Genomic DNA, 22,960 nt, shown 5'->3' on the forward strand with positions numbered 1-22,960 from the left:
TTGAGCACTTATTGTTTTTTATTTGTTTGAGCTTTTGATTTTGCTATGTATTTTCTGTGGAATTTGGTATTTTGGGTTTTTTACTTTTTAAAGCAACAACTCATCATAATGAAGTATTCACACTCAAAATGAGTTCCTGTCAGAAAAAAAAGATAACAAATTAAAGAAAAACATATTAAAAAACATCAAAACGTTACCCTTAAAAACCTATCGCAAAAAAAAAAATACACATATATACAAACCATGTTTAGAATCTATGAAAAAATAAATGCATTTGAACAATTAAAAACATATAAAAAATATATATTTAGGATCAAGATAAAATCATATGAAAACATATGTTTGGGCCAAACATATGAAAACATATGTTTAGGCCAGGTATGAAAACATATGAAAAACATATGTTTGTAAAAAACATATGTTTTTCATATGTTTACATGTATGAAAAACATATGTTTTTCATATGTTTACATGTATGAAAAACATATGTTTTTCATATGATTTTAAAAACATATGTTTTTCATATGTTTTCCATATGTTTTTCATATGTTCGAAAACATATGTTTTCATGTCGGGCCTAAACATATGTTTACATATGTTTTCAAACATATGAAAAACATATGTTAAACATATGAAAACATATGTTGCAATTTTTCCTATGTAATAGAATTACATTTAACAGAATCAAATGAATTGCCTAATAATGTATAAATTAATTCAATTGTTAAGTTACTTTTTTCAATTGAGGCAAACGCCCATTATAACTGCATCTTATAACATTTACGGTGATAATTTATCAAGGTTCAGTCGTGAGGTAATTGAACTAATAACTGAAATTGTACATCATCTCGGCAAAATTCAACACATGTCCGACATGTATACATCTTGTTAGAGGTTAATCATATAATGTCTTTGGCGGTAAACGGAATCATTAAATACCGCAAAGTCGGTTAAGGACAACCATAAACCTGATTAACAAAATAAGACCATAAAAAGAAGAGGAAGACTAAAACAGATGTTAACAAAAGATTTCACAGAAAACTACAAGAATGGGCAATTTGGAATCCATCGAACTCGGTGATGAATATCTAAATGCTATCAAATCTTTTCCCAATAACATTATCAAATTAAATTCAAGATGTGAGAGCTGAGTGAAATTTTGCGAGTCATCCCAATGGGTCATAAGTCTTATACAGTATTGCTTAAAATGTCAGACACTTGACGAAGCCAAAATTTGATCCTCCTTTTATTCGGTGTTAATAATACTTAAAAAGAAATAAAATAAAAAAGAGACATACAAACAAAGCCAATTTTTCATTTACTTTCCGTCAAGTAAACATCGGATTATAATTGTGTAGCAGGACTCCTCCCCTACCACATCATCCGGTTCAACTCCATATAAAATATAATTAATTTCAAATTTAAAGAATGTTCACAAAAACCATAATCCATTTATTTGTGTATTTTTTTTTATCAATAACTAATGCAGGAAACGGGGTTATATTGATTTCACGTATCTTTACATAAAATAGACTTTCGAGAACCGCTTTCGGAATTTCAACTAAAATCTTATTGTTTGACAAGAATACGTACATATCATCTTTGGTTTAAATTCTGGTCAGAGGTAATTCTGATATGGCAAAAATAAATGAATGGAAAACGGCAATAGCCATTTGTAGTTTCTGAAGCAACAGGCCATGAATTTTAATTAACTCATTTTGGGCCACATGAACCAAATGAAGGCAAAAGATATAATGTCTTGATAATTACATATAAACAATGATGGCAAACTTCAAAGCAATGTTTAAAGAGGTCAATCATAATCATATGTACGTACATTAAAATAAGAAGATGTGGTATGATTGACAATGAAACAAATCTCCGACAAATATAAAATGACGTAGAAATTCACAACTAAAGAGCACTGAACGGTCTTAAACAATAAGCAAAACCCATGCCGCATAACAAGCTATAAAATACCCCAAAATGTCAAATGTTAATCAAACGAGACAACTAATAACCTGATTTATGTACAAGACACATATAATTTATTGTAACAAACGATAACAACTGAGTAACAGGCTGACAAACCAAATGTTCCGACATAAAACATTTTTGCAGGGGCCTAAACCTGCCGTAACCTGGGACAGTGGTATAACAGCACAACAAGAACAAAAGATAGGAATCAATTAAAAAAGGACTAAACCAATTAGATTGATACACGTGCAAAGCAACAAAAACAACTATTAATAACATAAAGACACAAAGTACGTTTCTTAGAGTACTCGCAGATGCTGAAAGATAGTTCAAAGGCAATAACAACTAATAAAAAAATCATGTATATAAGAATAAAATATCGAGTATACATTCAACATCCAATGGATTTAGCGTAAAGACGTATTGAGCAGTCAGGGAAAAACATGATCTTGGGCAATGCGAAAGTATAGGTATTAAAAAAGAGGGACAAAAGATACCAGAGGGACAGTCAAACTCATAGATCGAAAACAAACTGACAACGCCATGGCCAAAAATAAAAAGACAAACAGACAAATAATAGTACAGATGACACAACATAAAGGATTACAGCAAATTCAAATCAAACAAAATCCGTATTTCCTGTCAATTCCAAAGTAGTGGCTACTGGACTGGTGAAAACCCCAGGGATTGGTAGTCATACAATCATATTTAACGTCTCTTAAAAACTCTTTTCTTAGCTTTTATTTCTGTCCTCCAACTAAATATTTCAAAGTTTTTGATACAACAGATACAGAAGGTCTGCCTTTTATCTTAACTTACATCTAAAACTGGAATGAGTGTCGTAATGAGTGTTTGAAATGGATAAAACGGGAAAAAGCTGACAAAAAATCTTTGGACTCTTTTTTTAATTCAGTAATGAAGATAGTTGGTATACGTATACAATATTTTAAAGAACATTTTACTCTTAACAACAACCATGAAAATCCTATTTCTCGTATCAAACATAAACTAAAAGAATTAGCCAAGGAATTTGTTTTTGTCCCGGTTGAAAAAGCTGCTAATAATATCATTATAGTTTGACGTAAATGTTACATTTGAGGTTCTGCAAAAGGAAATCACGAATTCACCAACATTCCAACTGACTTCATTTTCAGAAAACGATATCTGTAACAAACATAAACTATAAGCTACTTCTTTACAAGCAGAACCAAATACAATGAAAGTCCCAACTATGTACTGGCTTCCGAACCTACACAAATCACCTTACAAATATAGATTTATTTCGTCTTCAAGTCATTGTTCCACTGCTAAATTGTCTATTCTACTTACTAGTACACTTGGTACAATCAAAAACCTGATAATAAATTGTTCAAATAAGGCCTTTGAAAATAGTGGAATTAATTACTTTTGGAGTGTCAAAAACTCGTTGGAAGTACTTGATAAATTGCATGCATATATTGGTGATTTTGAATCTGTTCAAAGTTTTGATTTTTCTACCCTATATACCATTTTGCCTCATATTCTTATTAAGGAAAAATTCACACACCTAATTAAATGGGCATTTAAAAAGTCGGAATGCTAATACATATGTTCAAACTCTTTTAGGTCATTTTTTAGTAGCAACAAACAAAAGAGCTATGTCAATTGGACATGCTTTGATACTATATCTGCCCTTGAATTTTTACTTGATAACATTTTTGTTCGCTTTGGAGATTCCGTATATCGTCAAGTTACCGGAATTCCAATGGGGACTTACTGTGCAACACTTATTGCTAACTGTTTTTGTATTGTTATGAGTTATAATTTATGACTAAAATCATCAAAGACCCATCGAAACAACATCTGATACAAAAATTTAACAATACTTTTAGATATTTGGATGATATATTGGCTCTCAATAATGACGACTTCAGTATGTATTCTAAAGAAATTTATCCTGTTGAACTTACTTTAAATAAAGCTAATACTAACAGTGACCACTGTCCTATCCTCGATCTTGATATCTATATTATTAACGGGAAGAATAATACAAAAAATTATGATAAAAGAGATGATTTTTTATTTCCTATCGTTAATATATCAATTTTTAGATGGTGACGTTCCCTTGTCAACATCTTATGGTGTTTATTTATCTCAACTTGTACGATTCGCTCGTGTATGAAACAACGTATTAGATTTTAGCGAGAGAAATTTATGTATTACTGAAAAACTATTACACCAGGGTTTTCGATATCATAAACTAGTCAAAACATTTACTAAATTTTATCATCGGTATAAGGACATCATTCGTAAATATAACTCAACATGCAGACATCCTATACGTTCGGGTATTTCACATCCAATCTTTTATGGTAATATTCTTTACAAAGCACAATATTGTCAGTATTCACCTCAAAAGCTAACAAAATCTTTAAACAGACTTATTAAGAAGAGATATAGTAACGATACTGTTGTCAGGTCATTACAGATTGCATATTTTGGTTTTAATATTGATTCACTTATAGGGTCTTTGCATCGGAATTAAACATATTTATTCTAAAACCAGTTGTTGGCATGACACGGGTAATGTTCTTCTCATATATTTTATGATATTATAATACTAAACCCCTAACAGGAGGGATTGTGCCTGATATTCATATGATAAAGACATAATCTTTCAATCAGTTTAATTGAGGTCTGGAGCTGGCATGTCAGTAACTGCTAGTAGTCTGTTGTTATTTATGTATTATTGTCATTTTGTTTATTTTCTTTTGTTTCCTATTCTGACATCGGACTCGAACTTCTCTTAAACTGAATTTTACTGTGCGTACTGTTGTACGTTTGTTTTTTCTTCATTGGCTAGAGGTATAGGGGGAGGGTTGAGATCTCAAAAAACACACGTTTAACCCCGCCGCATGTTTGCGCCTGTCCCAAGTCAGGAGCCTCTGGCCTTTGTTAGTCTTGTATCATTTTTAATTTTAGTTTCTTGTGTATAATTTGGAGTTTAGTATGACGTCCATTATCACTGAACTAGTATACATATTTGTTTAGGGGCCAGCTGAAGGACGACTCCGGGTACGGGAGTTTCTCGCTGCATTGAAGACCCATTGGTGGCCTTCGACTGTTGTCTGCTCTATGGTCGGGTTGTTGGCTCGTTGACACATTCCCCATTTCCATTCTCAATTTTATCTAGATATTGACAATGCTGATCAGTTGAAAACAAAACCTTACGATATACTAGATTATTTCATCTTCCCAATTGTAAACCTCCTAGTTGATACGACATTCCAGAGCCTGTATTGCCAAGATTTGCTTACCCTTCCAGAGCACATGCGATTACTGCCAGTTATTGGTGGGGTTCGGGTTCCTAGTTCTTATTTTTCTATGTTGTGTTATGCATACTGTTGTTTGTCTTTTGGCCATATTTTCGTTTTTCTTTATTTTTCTTTTCTTTTTATTTGCAATGGCAAGTTCGTTTTCGACTGAATTTTAATACCCTTTTGGTATCTTTCGCTTCTCATTTTATATCCCAGTGTTTGTCTTTGGTCTTAGATAGAATCTTGTAGCAGAATAATTTCATATGAACACCAAGTTGTACGGTTATCATCATGGTGTCAAGAATATGACATTTGTTTTCCATTCGTTTGATGTGTTTGAGCTTTTGATTTTGCCATTTGATAAAGGACTTTTCGTTTTGAATTTTCGTTGAAGTTCGGTATTTTTGTTATTTTACTTTTAACAAGATCCTTAAAATCAAACACCGCAATAATAGAATATATTTTATATTTCAGAGAATCAACGTCGCAAAAATTGCAGTCTCTTGTAATATAATTTTTTTCCTGTATTCATGATTATCTAAGCTCTTTCATACAGATTTTTTTTCCGCCAACAATCTTAATTTTCTAAAATATCCACAGATGATTTTTATTTTTTTCCACATTTTATATATTTATTCACATGTATTCACGTGTATAAAACGACGACTACAAGTTTGCACTGTTGTCTTTTTCGTTTTCTCGTTCATTTCCTTGTCATTTGGTTTTTACTATAATTTTGTGTGCATGTTTATTTCGGAATTAGACTGAAGTATGAGATTAACGAATCAATATTACAAAAAAAAAATATTTTCCGTTTTTCTTTTTCCTTATTATTGCAGGTTTCCGTTTCTAAAAAAATATCTTATATTAAGCTTGTAATTAAGGTGGTACCCAACACCTTGACTAATATTAATTTGGCTCGTTTAATTTTCATAAAATTTTGGCAAAATGTTAACTTTGACCCTTTGACAAAAATATAAAAATTTCAAAAAATTTGAACCAACCACTTTATCAGAAAAATTTCATTGGTTATATAGCAGTTTGACAAACACTAATTTTGATCATTGAGAAGCTTAATATTTCCTTAACAATACAACGTAATTAAAACGTTTAGCTGATTTTTACAGAGTTATCTCCCTGTAGTGTTAGGTACCACCTTAAGTACAAAAAAAGGCGATGATGTTCCAGTAGCCAAATCTTACAGTACAACAATAAGGAGATGAGGTATGATTGCCAATGAGATAACTTTCCACCAAAGTTCAAATAAAGTGGATGTAAGCATTTGTGTTTATATATCTCAACTCTTTCACTATGTCCGTGTCGACTGCAGTGACGTTATCGATTTCAATGAACATAATATTTTTATTACTGGTAAATTATTAAGTCAAGGATTTCGTAACCACAAAAACTTAAAGCTTTTACCAACTTTTACCAAGTCCCAAGTCAGGGGGCTGTATTTAGTTGTAACCGTTTGTTGTTTTGTACATAAATCAGGTCAATATTTTGACATTTAAGGGTCTTTTAAAGCTTGATATGCGGTATGGGTTTTGATCATTGTTTACAGTGATCTATAGTTGTTAACCTCTACGTCATTTGACGGAGAATTGTCTCATTGGCTGTCATACCTCATCTTTTTATTTTTTATGATTGTTGATATGACTCTGACTGACCTCTTGTCACGTACTTGTCATTATCGTAAATGACTGTGATTTAAAATTTGCTATCATGGTATATGCGAGTTTTGAGAAAATGTTCTCCTTTTGTTTATATTTGGTTTATGTGGCCCCAAATGAGTTATTTTACATTCATGGCCAGTATTGCTCCAGAAACTACTTATGTTTATTGCGCTGCTTATCCATTTATTTTTGCCCATACAAAATATCTCTGACGAGAATTTAAACCAAAGATGATATGAATGTATTCTTGTATAAGATATTTAGTTAAAACTCAGAACGGTTGATGAGGTCTCTTTTTTGGTTTATATATGTCAATTCAAAATAGACCCGTTTCCTGCATGAGTTATTTATTTACAAAAACATATACATACTAAGATTATCATATTTGTAGACTTGGTTTAAATTTTAAAATTGATGTTATTTAACAGAGTTTAACCTCGTTGATCCTGTAGTTTAGGATTCCAGCTAAACGAATATAACCCTATGTGTAACCGATTGGAAATAAATAAAAATCTATGTATAATTTATTTGACTTGATGTCATACTATATAAGTCATCATCAGCAGACTGGTTTGATGTATAAGAACATAACGCTTAGGTTAAAGAGTTTTAAAATCATGAAATTGATTAATATTTTTAAATCTTGAGACACTATCATTCAACTTCGGTCAGCTCTCTCATCTAGACTAATATCTGATCATAAATTGGTTACAGTATTGATAAAATTTAGAAATCGATCATCGAATTTTGATATATGTGTCTTTTCTTTGAAGTCTTTTGTGGACTTTAGTATTTCTAATTTTAATTTTGTGAGTGTCTTATTTTGGGATCAGGTAAATCTTTGTCCTTTACCGACGTATTACTTTGATTATTGTTTTGAATTTTTCAGTTTAGTGCTACAGGCATTTAGGTACCGATTAACTCCTAACAAGATGTATAAATGTTGTACATGTGTTGAATGTCCTGAGATGAGATTAGATTTCCGTTACAAGATCAATTACCTCACCACTAAACCTTGATAAATTATGACGATGAATGTAATAGGTAGAAGGTAAAGTGAGGCGTTTACCACAAGAATAAATAAATGTAACGAAACGATTAAATTGATTAATATTATATTAGATCATTTAGGTGATTTACAATAAATCATGTAGTTCAAAGTTCGAAGAATTACGCAATTTTTAGTTTTCTATGTTGTGTTTTGTGTACTGTTGTATGTTTTGTTTTTGCCATGGCGTTTTCAGTTTACTTTCATACAGTTTGAATGTGCCTTTGGTATCTTTCGCCTCTCTTTCAAAATTATGACCAGAAGTATGATGCATATACTAATATTTACCAAAGATATCGAGTCTTTTGAGAACACACATTTGCAGTGTATGTTTTGCATGCAGATGGGTCATGTAAGAGGTATTTATCTGAATTCCAAAGATATGATATTTTAATGATAGAATAGTTCTGAACTTAACTTGTTCGAAGACTCCTTCACTTGAGTCTCCGGTTTGTCACAAGTGTAGATGTGATATTCGATTTAATACAGTTCTGTTATTAATTATTTTTCCTTGATGATCACGAATAAAGTTTGATAGAAATTTCATGCAATATTTACTTCACATACGATTTTTAATTTCTGTCAGATAAATTTTATCAATTTTACAACGTAATGGTAAATTTGCTATTTTCTGCATGTTATGTTTATAGAATAAGCAAACACCCTGTTAAATGAAACTAGTTCGTAAAATTCTTTTAAAACAAATCTTCAATAAGCATTGAGAAAAACTAAAACAAGCTAGCTGTTCACATTGATGGTCCATATAAGTAGTCATACAAATCTCCTTAATCTATTTTATAAATATTATTAAAAATCGTATGTAAAAGGTTGATATTATCATCTATTTCCACACATATTATATGCAAAACTAGCTAATTTCAAAGTACCGTTTGATCTTTTTTCGGTTTTTTGTCATGGTGTTGTCAGTTTATTATCGACTTATGAGTTTTAATGTCCCCATGGTATGTTTCTACTTTATCTTGCTAGGTATTCATTCCTTGAATCGTCAAAAAATTGTAGAACTGATTATGCACAAATTAGTTTTACCTCAAAAAATGTGCTTTTGCTAAACAATTTCAAAATGGTTTGTCCTCTTTTGGAATTGAGGTCGATTTATTGTGTCAACATCACACAACTTGCCCCGTCTCATAGAAGTGACTAAGATGTTCATATAAAGCTTAGGTATGTGTTAATTCCTAAACAAATTTTTGGTAGTTGTGTCTTTAGGTAACAAAGTACAAAAACATCAAAATTTTATTAAAATTTCGTTATCAACTGTTTTTGTTACTTTTTACTATTCCAGAACCGCAGAAAAAAATGTGATTCAACATCTTACACTGTTAATGAGTTTTGATGATAATTAGTTCTGTGAACAAATGCACGTGTCTGATTTATGTCAGATAAGAAAATGTGGGCAGTGGTTTGTGGTTAATCAATAGCATCATTTGATAGCTTCATTTCCATAGACCTGCTAACAAAATAGCAGTTATCCAAAACAAACGTTGATTAGGAATGTTAGAGAAAAAAGAAGATAATGAACTAAAAATAGAAGAAAAAAAATTTAAACATTTGAAACGCCCGGAGAAAAAAAAACAAGTAACAATTTTTGGTATGCAGGAAATCAAAATATGAATGTACAAGTAATAAACAAATATAATTGTCCAGCAGTTAATATTGCTGATGTGTTAATACAGATTTTGATATCAGATTTTCTTGAGTGGAATGCTTAAATTTGAATCTTTTTTGAATAAATAAAACGCAAATTATTTTTTTCACACTTCAAAAATATCAATAGTTAAGTTTGTGTAAAATACCGTATTTTCTTTGTAAACAATTATCATTCTAAAATTCTTCTACGAATCCTTAAAACTGACCAACTGATTATTTTATGTACACAATCGAAACTTACTTTTTAGTGGGGTTCGTGTTGCTTAGTCTTTAGTTTTCGATGTTGTGTCAAATGTACTATTTTTTGTCTGTTTGTTTTTTTATTTTTGGCCATGGCGTTGTCAGTTCGTTTTCGATCTATGAGTTTGACTGTCCCTCTGGTATCTTTCGTCCCTCTTTTGGGGAAATTTTAAAATCATAATACATGTTTTATGTACTAAATGAATATGATTCAAATAAAAAAAAAAACACAAATGCTATGTGTAATTAAATGCTGAAAGCATTAATATTTAGTATTTTTAAGGTGGTCGCAGTTTTGGCCATATCAGAAACAATTGATCTAGAACATTATCGAATGTGATATAACTTCTTCACCCATATTTGATTTTTGATGCATAGGGTGTCTTTATATAATTAGTATTGCTGAGATTAAATGATGGTCAAAGCCTAATTGATTGATGATTAAAGGGGATAATCCTGAGATATCCCTATGGTACATGTGTGAATAATGTTGAAGTAATGAAGTTCAATAAGTTAAATCCTTATTCATTGAATAATGACGCATATATTTATGTCATGAAAATGTGGTTTTAGATTAAATTAACTCCTAGATGGGTGCTCCTATTCGTCCGATTTTGGCACATGTTGTTCTATGCCCGGAAATCTTATACCCAACAACATTTGATGATTACTTTAGAGTTAAGGTTTATGAGAGAATGAAATACAATAGAAAAAATCTGAGACACCATTTTGTTTAGGTTAAACTGTGTTACACATTTATCTATCAAATATTTTGGGATGCTATGAATAACAAAGTAGCTAGTGTACTTCAAACTTAAACATCACAATCTAGCAACTAATTATATAATAACTATTCATGTAATAATAATGCAATAATAAAATCATAAACCATTTAGAAAATAAATTTCCTTTTCCCTATATTGGTTCCTCATTTACATTAAGAATTTAAGAAGCTGCATTAAAAAATTATATCAGTTTAAAGATGTCTGATTGGTGTTAACAATCTTTGTGTTGTGCTACCATAATATTAACGTCTAAATAAATTGTACTCACACGTTTGTTTAACTAGTATTCCTGCATAAGAGCGTTATAAGATTGAGAATGGAAATGGGGAATGTATCAAAAACACAACAGCCCGACCAAAGAGCAGAAAACAGCCGAAGGCTACCAATGGGTCTTCAACACAGCAAGAAAATCACGGACTCGGAGGCGGGCTTCAGCTGGCCCCTAAACAAAATCTGTACTAGTTCAATGAAAATGGACGTCACACTATACTCCAAAACATATAAATGAACTAAAAAAACATACAAGACTATCAAAGGCAAGAGGCTCCTTACTTGGGACAGGCGCAAAAATGCAGCGGGGTTAAACATGTTTTGTAAGATCTCAACCCTCCCCGTATACCTCTAGCCAATGTAGAATAAACAAACACACAGCAATACGCACAGTAAAACTCAGTTTAAAAGAAGTCCGAGTCCGATGTCAGAATAGGTAACAAAAGAAACTAAGCAAAATAACAATGATACATAAATTAACAAAGGACTACTAGCAGCTACTGACATGCCAGCTCCAAACCTCAATTAAACTGATTGAAAGATTATGTCTTCATCATATAAAAAATCAAGCACAATTCCTACCGTTAGGGGTTTAGGATCATACCATCATAAAATATATGAGAAGAACATACCCCGTACCATGCCAACAACTGGCTTTAGAATAAATGTGTTTATTTCTGATGCAAAGACCCTATGAGTGAATCAATATTAATACCAAAATATGCCATCTTTAATGACCTGACAACAGTATCGTAAGTATATTTCTTCTGAATAAGTCTGTTTAAAGGTTTGGTTAGCTTTTGAGGTGAATGTCGACATTTTTGTGCTTTGTATAGAATATTACCATAAAAGATTGTATTTGGAATACCTGAACGTATAAGATGTCTGCATGTTGATTTATATATACGAATGATGTCCTTGTACCGATGATAAAATGTAGTAAATGTTTTGACTAGTTTGTGATATCGAAAACCCTGGTGTAATAATTTTTCAGTAATACAAAGGTTTCTTTCGTTAAAATCAAATACGTTGTTACATACACGAGCGAATCGAGCAAGTTAAGATATATATATATATATATATATAAACACCATAAGATGGTGACAGGGGAACGTCACCATCTACAAATGGATAGTTAACAATAGGAAATGAAAAATCATCTCTTTTATCATAAACTTTGGTATTAAGCTTCCCGTTAAAGGTATATATATCAAATCCATGAAAGGACAGTGTTCATTGTTAGTATTAGCTTTATTTAAAGTCAGTTCCTTAGTGTACATACTGAAATCGTCATTTTTGAGAGCCAATATATCATCCAAATATCTAAAAGTGTTATTAAATTTTTGTATCAGATGTTGTTTCGATGGGTCTTTATGAATGCATCAGTTTGTAATTATTATCACCAGCCCAGTAGTCAGCACTTCGGTGTTGACATGAATATCAATTATAAGGTTATTTTTATAAATTTCCTGTTACAAAACTTTAAATATTTCGAAAAACTAAGGATTTTCTTATCCAAGGAATACATTACCTTAGCCGTATTTGGCACAACTTTTTGGAATTTTGGGTCCTCAATGCTCTTCAACTTTGTACTGTTTGGCTTTATAACTATTTTGATCTGAGCGTCACTGATGAGTCTTATGTAGACGAAACGCGCGTCTGGCGTATTAAATTATAATCCTGGTACCTTTGATAACTATTGTATATTTTATGTGTTTGCCCTCACAAAAAATATCATGAAAAGTCAGGCTATTTGTGTGTTGTTCGTTGTTTGTTTCTCTTTTTTTATATATCTTTTAGTTTTTTAAAGAGTCCGGTGTCCAGTATTTTTATTGATTCCTGTTTGTTTTTTGTATAATTTTGTTAATTTTGGACTAGGGGTTAAGGGGAATAATTGGTACAATGTTAGATTGGTTTAGCCTAAATTCGAGTATTTGAATACGTATGTGAGTCAAAGGCTCCTATATGTATAGAAAATTATTACCATATCATGAATAATTAAACATTATGAGAAAATTATCAATATATGTCTTGCATTGAAGAATGGATCTTTTGTTGTTAAAGATATGTACTTAACTTCTTTACCTTGATTCGTACTATTCTTTTATTCAACCGCCAGTACAAACACAACAGTCGTAGTGTTGATTAGAAACTTTACAAAACATATTTTCAACGTCAACAGCTAACTTCAAGCACTATCAATTTCTCACTTTAAAACCTATTATAACAATGTAGTTATAACCAAGGATTTTTATAATATACTTGGTATTGAAAAATTTTGTCTGTCTAAATTATATTACTGATTTTACTCACTGAACAACAAATTGATCAGTAATGTATCAAATTATATATCTTGCGAGTGACAAAGGAAAGGTTAACCTCATTGAAACAACTATTTCTGAGGAAAAAATTGAGTAAAATGACAAAAATAAACCTGTCTATCCAACAATGCCTTTTAATTATGTTTGAAACATTTACTGCACTTTGTTTTTATCAAAATATAATCAAGTAGGAGAATGCTACTAAACGTGTAAGGTTCTAACTTCTCCTTGCAAGATCTTCTCCTTAAATGGTTACCTTTGGCCTTATAGCTCTTCTAGTATTTTAACCACGTTGACTTTCAGTTTTTAAAGTTTTATGCATCCTTAGTTAATGATTATAAAGATAAAAACTATGGACGTATTACATTTTAAAATAATTAGTATTTATGTAGATATTTTAAAAGTTTTTTTTTGGAAATTTAAAAGTTACATGTTGTATTTTTTCAACCATATTGCTTACAAACGTTTTTCAAAACGTACACAATTTGTCAGTCTATGACTTTAAAACATTTATGAGTAATGAAAAATGATCATTTTCTATATAGAAAAAAAACTCATATTTTGATCAAGTGTTCGTTATAAGTAGTTTTCAGCATAAAATGCATAATTAATTTTGATTGATTTGTTTTTGCATGTATAATACATCATAGTTTATTATGAAACGAGCAATATATAAGGCATTCAGAACCATACGTTCAGCACACAACTAGACCATCGCACAGAACCAAGTAAGTTTCTTTAATCTTTTTATTGTCATTTTAAAGTGTAGACTACTAATTGTTCCATTTCCATTTATGTAAAGTATTTAACTGTTGTTATAATTTCGAAAGAATAGACATTTTCCGTTTATCGTTTAAGACGTTTGGTCCGATTCTAGTGTTGCAATTTCATTGAAAAAATCTGTCGCGTTGAAGAAAATATTTCACATCTTTTATCAATACCAAAGAGCAAGTTAATCATTAATAATTAAATAACCTATCAATCTGTCATGAATTAAAGATCTTATGCTTAGTAACTAAGTAATGGTATGTTGAACCATTAAAGTATTTTTAAATCACACTCAATACTTTTTCAAATACATGCATATTGCTGGGTTAAACTTTTTTGCGTCCTGGCAAATGAACTGTCAATGATTTTTAGAATTATTTTAATTTTCATATGCAGATGATCCCGTTATATCATCTGTAAATAAAAGCATATGTAATGCATTTCAAATGACAAATGCTATAAAAGTGGCAATGAAAAGTTAATTATCAATAGTAAAACAAAAAAAGTGAATATTGTCAAGTTGACCGATTTCCAACTCTCTAATAAAAACTATAAAAGTGAAATGTTCTGTTAACATTTTAATTTACAATATGAGACAACAGATTGTATGTTTCACGTAGAAATGCAGTAAATTAATGGACTCAAGTACTCAAACCTCTGTCGGTTTTAAAAAAATAAAAAGTTACGATAAAGATCTGACTAATTGATAGTATTTACGATCAATTTTATTGTAAAGAGCTACTAATTGGCACATACATGAAAAATATTTGAACAAACAAAACGTCAAAACTTACCTTAAGAATATTGTTTTGGGAATTCGAAAACAATCTCTAATTAAATAATCCATAATTTATAGAGTTCTCGACTATAGCAGAATGCAGATTTTAGTTTGTTTACTCCTGGTCATCTGTAGCGCAGTCAGCGCCTCAGCGAAAGTAGGTTATGGAAGAGTAGGGTACGGAGGAGGTGGATACGGAGGCAGATTTGGAGGAGGATACGGAGGAGGTGGATACGGAAGAGGATATGGTGGATACGGAGGTAAATTCGGTGGATTTGGTGGATTAGGTGGTGGAATTGGAGGATATGGTGGAATCGGTAGTGGATACGGAGGAGGATATGGACAAGCAATTGTATTACAAGTACCTGTAGCTGTAGGATATGGCGGTTATGGTGGATATGGTGGCTACGGAGGTGGATTCGGTGGTTTCGTCGGTGGATTAGGTGGTAACAGAGGTGGAATCGGTGGTTACGGTGGTGGATATGGTGGTGGTTATGGTGGTTTGAATAGTTATGGTTATGGAAAGGGCAAAGGTAAGCCAATGTCTGCTTTAAATAATTATTTGACCACTTTTTACTGACAGATTTTTTTTGCTCAGCGAATGGTTATCATTCATTTGTTTATTTGATTACAGTTACCTAGTGCCATATCATTCTCTAACATCTGCAGTGTTTATACTGCTAAATTGACGACATACCTTATTCAGGAGGGAAATGTATTAAAAATTTGTTGTCAGTTTCAAACATGCATTGTTGTAATTACAACAGAAAGCATACGCAATGGTTTTTTTGTCAGAATTTTGCATAACATGTTTATCTAAAAAGTAAAGTAACACAATTACCGAACACCAAAGAAAATCCCCTTATTAAATGGCAAAATCAAAAGCTCAAACATATCAAACGGATAGAAAACAACTGTCATATTCCTGACTTGGTACAGACATTTCCTTATGTAGAGAATTAAATCTGGTTTTATATCTAGCTTGTATGACAATCATATAGAATTCCATTAAATTGACAACAATGTGTGAGCAAAATAAACTGACATAATAGGTAAAAGTGTCAAAAAGCGGAGTACAGTAGTCAACATTGTGTTATAATCTTAATCTCTATTAACACAACTATTTAACAAAAAAAAAAAAACAAAAATGGCATATAGACAATTTATAGACAAAGTACATAAGCAAAAATGAAAGACAAGAATACAAAAATAACCATAGCACAATAACACAATGGTGGGATGTTTAAATACCTAGACACGCCAATCAAAAATGGAGTAAACAGTGAAGGTTACAAAGATACATAGACAAATAAAAAGAACACTATAACACGTGATTAAGATGATAAACAACGTCAGCACTTAAAATCTATACTTCAAGACCATCATGTATCCTTTGTGAAATTGGTACGAAATATTTATCAAAAAGTTATTGGTATTTTCCGATGGACTTTTTTAGAAAAAGGACGAGACGTTCTTTGACTTAACCCTGAGTAGCCACTGCAAGCTCTTGAATAACGAATGAGTTTGGTAATGAATATCCCATATGCAGGTGAAATTGGTATATTGCTGCTAAGGGTAGGGGAAATTTATAATTTCAAAATTCTAATCGTCTCGTTTGTCATAGATTCTAGTACTGAGATAACCACTTAGGTCAAATTCGAGGTATAAGTCTAAATATGAGGCGGGGGAAACCCTGTCTGTTGTTTATTTAATTGCAAGTTGGGTTGAATATTTTAATGAAACTCAATCAGAAAAGTTTGGATTGTTAATGGAAAGAACATCATCAATATTTCAACTCCTTCAGGCACATTTGACATTAGATAGATTTGGCTATTTGTTTAGGTATTTTTTTGTCATATAGCTCTTCAACTGTTTCGGTTCTTATACATCCTACGCTTTCAACTATTCAGCTTAGAGTGTTGCCGATGAAGGTAAATCAATCCAGAAAAAGAGCTTTGGACACATGAAATTATTCTACGTATTGTTTTAATTTTTTTCTGAAAGTGAAATTGAATAATACAAAGCTTTTGTATCATACAATATCTATGAGAAAAAGAAGGATGTTATAATACATATCACAGAACGAAATATATATAAAAAGTAAGGAGATTTAGTATGATTGGCAATGAGACATCTCTCCAAAAGAGACCAAAATGACACAGAAATTAACAACTATAGGTCACCGTACGGCCTTAAACAATCAGCAAATCCCATACCGCAAAGTCAGCTATAAAAGACCCCGAAATGACAAATGTAAAACAATCCAAACGAGAAAACTAGCGGCCTGATTTATGTACAAAATGATGAACGAAAAACAAATATGATATACAGCAACAAACAACAACCACTGAATAACATGTTCCCATTAAAAACAGCATTAAGAAAGGCTATTGTAACCATCATTTTCTATTGTGTAAACGTTTGCGCACAGATCGATATTTTTTTGTTTTAATAAGTATCTCTACACTCATCTGTTATTGATATAGTCAAATTTATTTGTTCAGTGTATGTTCAATGGTGTCCTTTGATTGAGTTAAGCTATTTCAGTTGATATTTTATAGTGTGTCGTTCTATGTTGTGATGTTACACTATTGTTTCAGAAAAAGGGTGAACGTTTGGTACCATTAAAACGTTTAAACCCGCTGCATTTGTTTGCACCTGTCCTTAGTCAGGAATCTGATGTTCAGTAGTTGTCGTTTGTTGATGTGGTTCATAAGTGTTTCTCGTTTCTCGTTTTTTATATAGATTAGACCGTTGGTTTTCCCGTTTGAATGGTTTTACACTAGTAATTTTTTGGGGCCCTTTATAGCTTACTGTTCGGTGTGAGCCAAGGCTCCGTGTTGAAGACCGTACTGTGACCTATAATGGTTTACTTTTATAAATTTTGACTTGGATAGAGAGTTGTCTCATTGGCACTCATACCACATCTTCTTATATCTATTGATCAAACAATATGATCATGAATTGTATTGATATATCTAAATAGAGGTAAGAAACTAGAATCATCCTAGTTTTTATTCAGCAACCTAAATCAAGGAGTTACGTAAATGTGGAAAAATTTTAATATTTTAATACAAAACACAAAATCAGATGTTAACGAGAAAGAAAACCAATAATTCTACAGAAAACGGGTAAAACGGATTATTTGTATACTTCAAACAATGATACCCATAAAGTATGAATTTTATCGTCCGAAGCGCTTTTCTGAATTTACCATTCATCAGGGACACTCAAAGCCGAATATTTGAAAGCCAAAGATGTATAATATCTAAAACAGCTGAAGAGCTTTATGACCAAAACGGACATACATATAATAGCTAAATCCATCACTATTTTAATGTATTATCTCACTCAAACTTGATGTCTGAAACTATCAGGTATGGTCACTCGATTATTGCATTATTGACCCAGATGATTCGCTTTTGTGGCTTAGTTTCGACGAATGTAACTTGTGATTCATAACACTTAATTCTTTAGCATTGTTTTCTTGAAAGGATGTAAAACATTTCATACTGTGATGTGTTTTATGGACAAATTGTTTAATGTTTGTAAATATCAAATTAACAATACACAAATCTCCAGTTATGAATAAATCATTCTTTTGGATAATAAGTAATATTTCTGTCTTACTTTGTTTATGTAGTGATGATCAAAACAACAAAATATTGATATATCAACGTTTTTAATGCTGCTTTCTGAAAAATTGTAAAGAATAAATACAAGTAACCTGCCATAAATGCACTCATTTCTTATTTTTTGATAAATAATAGTCATATACGGGTTTAAACATTTTCAATCTGGCAAAAAACAAAACTTCAGGGAAGATTTTCAAGTGATATGAAAGCAGTATAATTCTACATGAAATCAATCATAGTACATCCGTTTGTTGAATTTGTCAAACGTTCGGTTTTATGGAGTTCTCTCGTTTTGAATTTACATTATAGCTCTGTATTTTAACACTTTTTTATACGTCATATATCTGAAATGTTCATAATGTAGATGTCAATTTTAAAAACAGTTTTAAATAAGTACATTCAAGTACGTATCATTATATTAGGATAAATAATATATGTCAACTTCATTTACCAAAAGAAAAAAAAATGCAATTTTTGTAATCACCTATGCACGAAGCACATGAACAATTAATAAATATAATAATATTTACTTAGATAGGCGTACTTATAATTCTTGTGTTGCATTCATCTAGAATTGAAAAAATATGTTGGCAGGACGTGATTCGACTTTCAGCCAATGAAAACACGGTATTTGCATGAAAGTCGACAACTACTGTAGATATATTCACATTACGAGTAAAAAGAGGCGTGAATTCAACTTAAACACGTCAACAATCCGACAAAACAAAAATTACACTAAAGAATGTAAAAATATTTGTGTAAAAAAACTGATTGATTTAACGTAATAAGGAATTTGACATAAATACGAAAACAACATCACAAATGATAACTTCGTATATATGATAGCTAATGTTATGCAATAAAATGTATCTTTTTGTTTTGCAGGATATTAGACGCAGATTTCCAGCCACAACGGAAAACGAATGATATATTATTACAATTCTGAAATAAACGTAATCGCTGCATCGAATTTGTGTTGACATTTTCTATCAAATTTTTAATGTTACTTCATAGATTGAAGCAGCACCAAGACTCAAGCAAATTGAATTGGTGTAGGGAGAAAACGTTCACATCCGAAAATTATTGTCCTAAATGATTTTTTCCAGATCATGTATTTTTTTTTTAAATTCCATTAGGGATAGCAAGGTATCAACATTTTCCTAGACAAGATTTTTTTCTCTATTTCAGACAAAGGAAAAACAAATATTTTAATATTTTGTTTATGTTTTGTTATTTTCTTCAATTTTGTTTTCTATTTTTAACAACAATAATAATCATTAAACGTAATTTCTTTTGCTGTGGTTACTAAAGGCAACAGTAGTATATCGCTGTTTGAGAGTCAAAAATCGATTGAGAGAAAACAAATCCGGGTTACAAGCTAAAACTGAGGGAAACAAATCAACTATAAGAGGAAAACAACGAAACAACAGAAACACTGAAGTGAACAAAAAACAAACGACACACAGAAACGAACAATAATTAACAACTGCTATTTTCCTGACTTGGTACAGGACATTTTAAGAAAAAATGGTGGGTTGAACCTGGTTTTGTGGCTAGCCAAACCTCGCGCTTTTATGACAATATTAAATATAACACTAAAATGACATTATAACATGACAGGAATACAGTACAAATAAATGCAAGAACATTCAAGACAGAGAAATACACAAATAAACAATAAAATAGTACATTTCGACATGCTAACCACAGAATAAAAACGAACACGTAAAACTACATAGGACAGCACACAAAACAGCACAACAGAACCATGAACTGTCTTTCACACGACTGGTTCAACGTATACCACCACTATCGTGTCTAGCTGCAAATGGATTATGATGAAGTTATAATTGGGAGTTTAAAAATCAAAATGCAATAAGTTTAATAATTGTATCCAAAAAAAAAAAACAACAACAAAAAAACTACCAAATATGTTATGATATCTCCAATCCTCCAGGGCTTGCGTTTCTTATCAGAATTTCCTTCAAACATCGTTACTGCTTACTTAGTATTAGGAAAATGACTAGGAACCTTTAGCTCCAAGGATTCCAATAAGTTAACTTAAAGTTATTTTGAAAGTTTTACGGACGTCATCATGATTTGGTGTTCAGTTATGGTATTTCTGTGTGACATATGGCTGTACTGAAATGTCCTACTTATCGTGATTACAACAACGATCCCCTTTTGTCGAATTTGACATTACCGAATGTGATTTATCATCGGATTTGTACTTGCATGAGCATCATGATGAGTGGCACTATTGGATCAATAACTGCTTACCATTCCGAAGCACAAAAGTTCACTTTTAAATTTGAAGCTTTTTCATTGTTCGTGAAAATAGACGATTTCGTTTCAAACTTTCACATTCGGTCAAGTCTTAGAGATCTATTACAATTTGAATGTACCTATTGTGTTCGTTTTTTGTATGTTTATTGGTAAGAGAAGTGACACTCATAAATCCGCAATGATAAGATGCCTAATCATTGGACATGACATCAATGTGTTTAAACAAGAATAACACGATGGATGTCACTAGTTGAGCAGGAACTGCCTACTCTTACGGTGCACCTGAGTTCTCTCCCAGTTTTTATTGGGTTTTATTTTGATCAATCTATATTTTCTGTGTTGTGATATGTTATTGCTGATTGTCTTTTCGTCGTTTTTCTTTTTGGCCATGTGCACTTTTGTTTTATTCTTGATATTCTCCTTGGTATGTTGTTACTCTTTTAAATATATTAAATCATTCTATCACATGGATTGAAATATAGTATGATATATTTAGTGCAATGGTAAAATCTTTTCCATCAAAGCTTCTCTTTCGATTGGAACCAATCTGTAAAATTTGAAATATGAAGATAGCATTCTAAAGTTTACCCTTTCTAAAAAAGATACTGCGCAGTACCATAAATTACGTCAACATGAACCAATAATTGCTGATTATGTCTTGATTATCGATATTGTAATTATATTCTTTATCTTCTGTGTTCAATATTTTTGTCTGTGCGGGTCATTTTCTCAATTCCATATCTCATTCTTGCCAACAGAAGGCACGCGAAAGTTTGCTACGTTGGTTTATTCCCTGAAGACAATAGTTACCCAAGGAATTATTGTCAACCGCGATGAATATTGAAATAACTGTTCTGTGTAGATCATTTATTGAATTTCAAGGGCATCCACCCTTGCCCTTCCATGACCACTACTGGTTTGTATGCAAATATAGTCATTGGCTGCAATTTCAAAAACTCTAATAAATGAAATGAAATATTTCAATAATACTACACAAGTTAAACGGCAATATATCAAATATTCGCACATCAATTAAAATCAAAATTAAAAAAAAGTTAAGTTCAATAAAACAGACAATACGATTGCCAAAAAGAAAAACCACAAAATAACCAACAGCAATAACAAAATATTACACAGAAAACTTCCCGTTCTGCTCTTGACACTTGTCATGAACTGTCTGTTGTACGGCTGCTTCTTTTGTGAAGTTGACGTTTTATTCTCGGATGGCATATCAAAATTGATACGGTACTCATTTTTGAAAGGTTAAATACTAGATGAAAATATTTGAGATCTGCAACAACGTAGATGGCTTGTTGTAATGCAAAAATTTCAATCAAATATAAATTGTACCCTTGCATTCCAGTGGCGATATTCCCTTTTTTCATTCTGGTCTATCCGCTAAGAAAAGAAACAAGTATTCAATTTATTGTTAATTTTGTCTAGTCTTGAATACGTATGAAATTATTCCCACTAGACTTTGTCCAAACAAAAAGCAATCAGTCAAAAATTACAAAGGCTTTTCAAAACATGGGTGAGGCCCAGCGAAGTAATATTAACATAAATGAACCTACACAACACGTGTCCAAAGATCTCTAATTGCGACAGTGTTGAACTGAAAAAAGAGTACTTCATAGAAAAAAAACCCAATGAAATCCAAATTTATGATATGTAATATAGTGATTTTGGAGAAAATTTCGATAAAATATTACTCTGTCAGTAATCGAATTTAATATTCATAGTTTAATACATGAAAAAGGATTATCGAATTTTGAACTGTACAAAAGACCCCACCCACCACAAACAACCGACTGAGAAAACAAATAACACTTTATAAATTTGGTGTGTACGAAGTGCTTTGTTGAATCTACTTTTACCGGGAATGCTCAAATCCTTCATGTTGATGGAAAGTAGGCATAAATACTTACAAACATGAGAAGATTTATCAAAACAAAGGGGACCACTAAAAAACAGCCAAATCTACCTATGGTCAACTTTGCACGAAAGAAGAAATACGTACGAATAAGGAGAAACAACAACGAAAATCATTACTCATAGTCCTATAACGTTATTCATAAAATCTTATTTAAATCTTTCTAAACCTGTATCCAGATATCTCAGTCTTTTGTCTTTAATGAAAAACCAAAACTGACACATACTTTAATTCTCATAAAAGTACCCGTATGTCGTCGCAACAGGCATTGTATTTAGCCAA

General features: G+C 31.4%; 1 protein-coding gene across 1 annotated transcript; it reads left to right on the forward strand.

The window, feature by feature from the left end:
* Positions 1-13,979: 13,979 nt before the first annotated feature.
* Positions 13,980-19,616, forward strand: LOC127736200 (ctenidin-3-like). The gene is made up of 3 exons (XM_052246796.1): positions 13,980-14,009; positions 14,906-15,360; positions 19,348-19,616. The coding sequence occupies exons 2-3, from the start codon at positions 14,925-14,927 to the stop codon at positions 19,353-19,355; spliced, it is 444 nt and encodes a 147-aa protein (XP_052102756.1). The 5' UTR covers positions 13,980-14,009; positions 14,906-14,924; the 3' UTR covers positions 19,356-19,616.
* Positions 19,617-22,960: the final 3,344 nt, after the last annotated feature.

The sequence above is a fragment of the Mytilus californianus genome, unplaced genomic scaffold (assembly GCF_021869535.1).
Source record: "Mytilus californianus isolate M0D057914Y unplaced genomic scaffold, xbMytCali1.0.p SCAF_3, whole genome shotgun sequence".
Classification (NCBI taxonomy): domain Eukaryota; kingdom Metazoa; phylum Mollusca; class Bivalvia; order Mytilida; family Mytilidae; genus Mytilus; species Mytilus californianus.

Excerpts from the sequence above, each read along its gene's own strand:
- LOC127736200 (XM_052246796.1), top strand. The coding sequence starts at position 14,925 with ATGCAGATTTTAGTTTGTTTACTCCTGGTCATCTGTAGCGCAGTCAGC.